General features: G+C 31.7%; 1 protein-coding gene across 1 annotated transcript; it reads right to left on the bottom strand.

Annotated features, from left to right (window-relative positions):
• Window positions 1–207: 207 nt before the first annotated feature.
• On the bottom strand, window positions 208–7,177 carry LOC142621667 (alcohol dehydrogenase-like 7). Its single transcript, XM_075795029.1, has 10 exons — window positions 7,010–7,177; window positions 6,779–6,915; window positions 6,608–6,654; window positions 2,965–3,290; window positions 2,673–2,755; window positions 2,493–2,568; window positions 2,176–2,240; window positions 1,642–1,737; window positions 886–1,050; window positions 208–633 (listed from the first exon to the last, which is right to left on the bottom strand). Exons 1-10 carry the CDS (start codon window positions 7,059–7,061, stop codon window positions 505–507), a joined length of 1,176 nt encoding a protein of 391 aa, XP_075651144.1. The 5' UTR covers window positions 7,062–7,177; the 3' UTR covers window positions 208–504.
• Window positions 7,178–8,050: the final 873 nt, after the last annotated feature.

Raw genomic sequence — 8,050 nt, 5'->3', positions numbered from 1 at the left:
ATGGTTTGTCAGGTTAAGGAATGTTTGCATGGATCCCAATTGACAAGAGGCACATTGTACTTCGCAGTGTTAGGGATGCTACATAGGGACGATTTCCCCTTTGCATACTAAATGGAAATTAGAGGATAGTATCTTATTATAAGATATGAATTAGCAAAGCATAATGTGAAATCACCAAAGGAAGCTAGTTCCGTGCTTTACAGGGTCAAAACAAAAAAAGGACTCACCCAACAAATACCTCACCAGGGCATCTAGTGCATTTTTCATTTTTGCATAAGGATGCACTCAGTGTGTCATAGTGTAACATTCTTACAGAAAATTGAAAGAGCTGTCCAATCATTAATGTGTAACTTACATATGTTAAGACAGCTATTATTTGATCAAACACTGAAACTGATTCAGCAAAAAAAAAAAAACACTGAAACTTCCATGGTGATGGGATTACAATATGGAACAAGCTAAAAATAAAAACCAGTTGCTTGTGAAAGCCTAGCAATTCCCAAACTAGGAGCTTACTTGTTTGTCCATCCAAATCACACATCGAAGACAGTTTCCTTCAATGAGTAAATCAAAAGCTTTGTTGATATCGTCAAATCTTACCTCGTGCGTTACAAATTCATCCAGCTGGAGTTCCTGATAGTAATTAAATGAAGATAAGAAGAAAATATAATCATCTACTGATTATTTTGGCTAATACCACCTCAGATACTGGAAGGTGGCCAGACCTTGTTATCATATAGACAAAAAATTTTGATCATGCACTGCAGAGATACTAATGGAGCAAGGGGGAACACACCACAAGATTGAATTGAAGATTGATTTACGAGCTAATTACCATTATCAAAGATGGGTAACTAAAGAAAATCATAGTAATTGTTAAATTACCTTGTCTAAGTATTTTTTAAGGAGGATGGGAATATCAGATTTAGCTTTGAGTCCTCCAAATAAAGATCCCATGAGACTTTTCCCACTGTGAAGGACCTCAAAAGAGCTGAGGCTCAATTTTGACCCTGGCTTGTCCACTCCTAACACAATTGTTTTTCCCCAACCCTGGCAAACAGAAATAAGAATATATCACAAATTACTCATTAGCGCACAATAGCATAAGAACACACACACACAAAACAAGCATATTTGAAACTTGAAGAAAAAAGAATAGAGAGGGCAACGGGTATGTGCTACAACAATCAATAAACAAATTGAATGGTTTAGAATGTACTGCACGTTATTTTGCTAAAATTTCTCTTCAATGCATCATAACTTGCTATGAACTTCATTCAGTACATTATAAACCGCTTAGTTAAAGCTTTTCACAATTCAAATCAATAACTTCAGATGCGTGGATGTGCTCAAATTAACCAAGCTTTAGTCTGTCTGGTCATCAAGCCATTAATTAATTTCTTACAAATGGGTATAAGGCCAAACTTTAAGGCACCACTAGAGCTGCCTTGTTTCCTCTTGATATATGTTTGAGAGGTGCAATGCTGGGACTAGATTTGATCAATTATGCCATAACTCAAGTCAAGTAAAGCTGACAGACCACAGAGAATCTCTAAAATGCAGAGTGGCATCTTCTAACTCAAATTGATTTGGAGAAAGACATCCAACAAAAGTTCTGTTAGCAATGAGAGAGAGAGAGACCTTTCGGCAACAAGCATATGCTTCATGCACCAACGATGCCATTCCAACACATTCAAAGCAATAGTCCGCACCCCCATCTGTCATCTCATTGATCACCTGTTCGATGAGATAAAACAAACTGCAACAGATTAAATTAAATTTTCTGTGAATGAAGATACAGAACATAGTGCACATTTTGTGCTTCATTATAGACACTTCTTAAAGCCTGGTAAACTGTGGTGCTATAAGTAGCTTTTGAGTTTCCCTATCAGAATTAGATGAACCAAAATTAATCATTTCTGATTCTCACATCAAGTTCAACCTTATTAACAATATCATAAGAGTATAAGACAGATCAATGTCTCACAGATACAAAAAAGCATTAATAACTCTTGACAGTACAAGACATTCTTCAGCATGTTCAAACTACCAAATTAACCAAAAGCCTATCTACTTGCAGAGCAAGAAGAGTTTATCTCAATATTAATGATGGAAAGAAGTATAAAACTTATTAATAGAGTCATCAAACAATTATCATATAGTTTAGGAGAAGACCTGGCTCACAGATTTATCTCCACAGTTTCCAGAATTGACAAAGTCTGTGACTCCAAATTTTTTCCCTGTATTAAGAACAAAAGAACAACATCATCCAGAACCCATGCAAAGCTCATCTCGCCCATAACAAGAAAATGACATAAGACTTTTTACACGGTTACATTAAACAAGGTTGACCTGACAGGGAATACAGACAACCTCAGATTGAACAGATCAAATGAGGTATATTCTCCTTATATAAGAAAGAGATGCCCCTTACTCCATTAAAAGATGATCTCAGATTACCACGTCACTGTACCCCAATCAAATGTGCTTACCATTTTCAAATTTTTCAGGGTTCAGATCTACACCAATAATTTTAGTAGCTCCACAAAGTCTAGCTCCCTCTGCAACCTAGAAAACAGACAGGCATGAGCTTTTCTCTGCACCCTCTCAAATACAAATGCAAGGAAGAAGAAAAAACAATACTTATACAAAGTTCTTCAAGATATTCATACAGCTAATCCAATAGACCCCAGCCCAAAAATAACAACAGTTGATCCTTTCTCCACATTTGCTGTTCTCCAAGCAGCACCAACCCCTAAAAAACCCAAATATAATAGAGGTTATTGTCAAGTCAAAGGCCAACCTTCAACAAGTTGAGCCTTTGGGCGTATATGTTTTCCAAACTATGAGTTTTTAAATATAAAGCTTGAATAATTAATTCACTATGAATGTTCAATTTGTTCAAGTTAATTTGTGTCAATTCAAGTGACACTTCCATTTATAACAAAGTACATGACCAATTACCTGTTGATACTCCGCAGCTAAGGAGGCATGCCCTGTTTGGAGCGATTGAGGGATCAATTTTTGTTACATGGGCAACGTCTACCACTGTATACTCACTAAAGCTTGAGACAAATAGAAAATGATATAAAACCTCTCCTTTAAGGTCAGTGAATCTGCTGGTCTCATGTCTAGGCATCCACGGAGATACCTTGAAAGGGAGTTTTGAACATAGGTTGCTCTTTTTTGATCTGCAATCGACACAATCTCCACAATCTGGCATGAATGTAGGGATGACAGTATCTCCTTCACTTACTTCATCTACATCTTCTCCCACACTTTCGACAACCCTACAGCATATAAAAAGTGGTGGAATATAATAAGCTCTCTCATCTTTAATGCCTGAACTCTGAATAAGCCTGGACAATATGATAGCTCTACGCCATCTAATGCATGTGCATGATCATTAATGCTTAAATAGAATAGCAAGACTAGGATATTATAAGAAAAATAGCTCAACGTTAGATTAACAGCCAACAGAATGAGATTACATCAATTAAGGTGATTTAGTCTAATGTAAATTCAGATAAGACCATTATCTGCAAAAGAGCTATTCTGATCACCCTATCAGTACCAGTTATGCTATACTCCCTCAATTTTATCGACGCAAGTGAAATTTCAGGACATCAAAAATATTGTGACACTAAAACAAGAAAAGAAGAAAGTATACTGATTGGAAGTATGTAAATGATTTAAAAGATGATACAGCTTGCAAATAGCTTGACCAGGACCATGCGTAAGGCATGGTAGAAATCAATTATCAGTTAAATATATTTTTATTTATATTTTCTATATATTGCTAAGCATTTTTTTTTTTCATATAATGGTAAACATAAATCAATTTAAGAGCAATAGTAGATAATAAAGTGATAATTGAGATGATTTTAGGGTTGTTCCTTTAAAGTCTACCGACAAAATGGTGTATTTTGATCTAATTTTTTGTGTTTCTTTTTTAAACAAGTATGTCAGCTCATATCGAACTGAATTGGGGTCCTGTTTGGGACAGTTTCGGACCGTATCAGCCCACATTGTACAGAATCGAGTCCTATTTCGGACCAAATCAGACTGTATAAGACCGAATTGGGCCGCATCAGAAAAAAGAAAAAAAAATAGTCCACGGACGCACGTGCAGCCACGTCCACGGCTTCACTGTGCATCCACGCGAATCTGACTCGGGTGCGCCAGCCAAATCGGCGCACCCGTGCTTCCTATTGTAACTAAATCACAAGCTGATCTAGCAATCCATCAAGATGCAAAAGAGAACTGTATGTATTCTTGAGGGAAAAAACTTATATAAAGTTCCTTTAAGTGTTGTATCTTATATTTCTAATTAAATTCAATCATGTCTTTGTATTGATCAATGAACCACATAATTGAATTTAGTTCATGGATAGGCCGGGCTCAATACAGTTTAAGCCCTGAGCTGATAAATTTACATGGATTTTTTTTATATATATTTAAAAATCAATTAAATTATATCTATTTAAGTTTCTATATCATACATTTTTCTTTTATTTAAAAACCACTACGGTTGTCTTTTGAGATGCAAAATTACTACTTAAGTTTTAGTAAAAGTTTTTGACCTTGTTGTGATAATTTTCAATCCATCAAGATGCAAAAGAGAACTATATATATTCTTGATGGTTAAAAGTTATATATGCACATTATTATGATAATTTTCATTGTTCTTTTATTGTATTATTTCAACTCTTTTTTATGAAACTCTAGTTCATTTTTAAGATCTTAATCTAAATTTTGTTTAATTTAAATTTTCCGGTTGTATTTTTTATATTGCTTGTAACAAATTTATCAAGAGATTTGATTTAAGATTTACTTAATTTATCTATTCTTCTCTCTTTTAGGTATTTCAAAAAAATTAATATTTTTTGGTAGATATTTTTAGATATTTATAATTATAAAAATATCTACAAATAAAATAAATAGTAACTAAAATATGAAATTATAATATAACAAGAATAAAATAATTTTTAAAGCATAGAAAAATAAATTTTAATTTATTAAAAATATTATTACAACTTCACATAATAGAACTGATTTACAAAAATTAAATCTCAAATTATTGGGAGAAATTGATCATTAATGATTATTCAATAAACTCACAATAATTTTTTAAAACAATTTAGGATTTCAATTGGGTTGGATTTCTATCAATCTAATATTTTGGAGGCTTTTTTAAAGGTGGGGCTGGGAAAGAGTGCATAGTTTTCTTATCTATAATATATATGTATATATATATATATACACACACAAAAAGATAAACTTTTAAAATGTTATAATTTTACATGTCATTATTCGACTTTTTTTACTTGAGTTTAAATTTTATTTTATATTTAAACCCTCCATTAAAATCTTGCTACATCAATTTTTTCTCTCAAATTATTTGGAGAAATTGATCGTTAATGATTATTCAATAAACTCACAATAATTTTTTAAAACAATTTAGGATTTCAATTGGGTTGAATTTATATCAATCTAATATTTTGGAAATATTAGAGGCTTTTTTAAAGGTGGGGTTGGGAAAGAGTGCATAATTTTCTTATCTATAATATATACACACACACACACATATGCATAAACTTTTGAAATGTTATAATTTTACATGTCATTATTCAACTTTTTTTTACTTGAGTTTCAACTTTATTTTATATTTAAACCCTCCATTAAAATCTTGGTACATCATTTTTTTCTTTAAACGGTGGAATAGAAAGTTTCATATATAAACACAATCATAATAAATGCATATTAATAATTAGCATAATTATCAGATTTATAAATAAAAAAGAAATCACATTTTGTTTAAACTTTCTTACACATTGCATGTGTGATTGTGCACCTTTAAAAAAAATAGTTACAACAATAGGGAGGGAATTGAACCATAATTCTCATAGTAAGTAACACTAATGAAGTGATGAGTCAGTTTTTAAGTTAGACACATCATCCAAGGGATTAAAAGCAAACATTTTAAAGAGTGATTCTAGGAATACTGCAAACGTTACTAAATAAATCTTACAAATTGATTTGGCACCAATCATATAAAGGTAATTCATGTATTTGTTTATTAGTTGGTGGCCCAAATCATATATTCATTAGTCACTCTGGTCATTTGCAAATACAAATTTTCTATCTTACTTTGTGTTCTATCAATCATGATATGTTTCATCTTTAATTTTTTTTTTATATATTAAAATTTGGTTATTTTATAAAGAAAGTTAAACAAATAATATATGACAAATTATAATTTGTGGAGCATAAGTAGAACACAAAAATAAAAATGTGAGATAGAGAATATGTAATAGGCTTAGCATTGAATTTGTGATAGGCTTAGTATTAATTGTACATCAATGGCATAACTTGCTGCTCCCTTTAGGATTCAGGAGAGCCAAGTTCAAATCCCTGCCCCCAAGAGGTTGTAACTTATAAAGTTATAATTATCGAAAATATTATTAAAAAATAAAAATAAAAGATTAAGAAATAAGAATTTAAGCATAGGAAAAATCACAAGACACGTCATCGTTAGAAACTCCGAGACATTTTGCATCACACGAAAACACAGTAATAAATGGACAAGAAAGAATATAACACTGACCCGATAGCTTCGTGACCGAGAATCCTTGGGAAAATTCCAGGAAAATCCTTCAAACATAAAAAAATAGTATGAACATATTTTATAAAAAAAAATTTCAAGATGTTATGAAAGTAGAAATAAAAAGTATATATGAGAGTTTTCAGAGTGAATATGGTTAGAGATAACAACAACCTTCAATTTCCAGAAAGTGATATCACTGTGGCAGAGAGAGGTGCATATGATTCGAATCCGAACCTCATGAGCCATCGGTGGTGCAACCATGACCTCCTCTATCACTAGTGGCTCACCTGGTTTGCGACTGACCGCAGCTACAATTCAACACAAAAAAAAACAACAACAACAATAAGAAAGTGAAGCATCTTAATAATAATAATAATAACAATAAAAAGAGTTTTTACGCACCTCTGCATCGAATGGGGTTCCCTCTGGTTTCACTTGAAGATTTTTCATCCATGGCGACCGAAACTCCACACAGTCTATCTCTGTCTCTGTCTCTGTCTCTGTCTCTAGCTTGTTCTCTCGTGCAATGTGGAACTAGGTCCTCGAAGTGATTGCCACCAAACCGGTGGCATTGCGTGAATTTATAGGCTAATGAGACAAATGAACATTTTTTTTTAATGTATTTTAAAGTGGGTAGTATTTATTATATTATTCTATTTCATGTGTCTCAGTTTATTTGTCTTCTACTCTATTTTGAGATGTCTCAAAATATTGTCATGTTTTTAAAAGTAAAAATTATTAATTTATTAATATTCTTATTATTATTATACCCTTACTTTATTTTCAAAAATATTTGAAAAAAAAACTAACAAATATTTAAAAAATCAATCTAATTGAGGCACCTTTTTAGTTGGCTTATTAAAAATAACTCTTTAAAAAAAAAAAGATAATAAATTTATTTAAGAGTAATTTTGTAAACTTATACATTTTTATAAGGTAGACAAGACAATAAATGATATTCTCTTAAAAGTTTAACTTTTTAAACAAGGCAAATAAATTAAGACAAAAATAATATAAAAATATGTGTAGTGTTGTTTAAATATCGAAAATTATTATTTAAATAACATAATTAAATAGCTCGGATAATAAGGTGTATATTGTGCAGGGGCGGAGCCGTGGAGGGAGGGGGGCAGGTGCCCCTGAACTTTCAAAATTTTTTACATATAATATATTATATTGGTATGTTCTGGATATGGACAAAGTGGTAGTAGTGGAGAAAAGTAAAAAGAAAAGTCAATAGTGAAAAGATTAGAGAGAAGGGAAATAGTACGTGTGTGGAGGAGAAAGAAAGAGGAAAAAATAATAAAGAAATGTGTGGATGAAGAAAAAAGAGATAAGGGAAAAATAAAATAAAGAATAAAAAATTAAAATTAAGAAATGGTACCACAATATTTTCATAATATTTTTATAATAAATTTTAAGTGTAGGGTTGTTACTAGCTAA

Source organism: Castanea sativa, chromosome 1 (genome assembly GCF_040712315.1).
Source record: "Castanea sativa cultivar Marrone di Chiusa Pesio chromosome 1, ASM4071231v1".
Lineage (NCBI taxonomy): Eukaryota > Viridiplantae > Streptophyta > Magnoliopsida > Fagales > Fagaceae > Castanea > Castanea sativa.
Note: the sequence above shows the minus strand (reverse complement) of the source record. Positions and strands in the feature narration are given on the sequence as shown.

Coding starts and splice junctions, on each gene's coding strand:
- LOC142621667 (XM_075795029.1), bottom strand. CDS start 7,061: ATGGATGAAAAATCTTCAAGTGAAACCAGAGGGAACCCCATTCGATGC. Junction 2,241..2,492: donor CCCTGAAAAATTTGAAAATG/GTAAGCACATTT, acceptor TTCTTAATACAG/GGAAAAAATTTGGAGTCACA. Junction 1,051..1,641: donor CATATGCTTGTTGCCGAAAG/GTCTCTCTCTCT, acceptor TCTGTTTGCCAG/GGTTGGGGAAAAACAATTGT.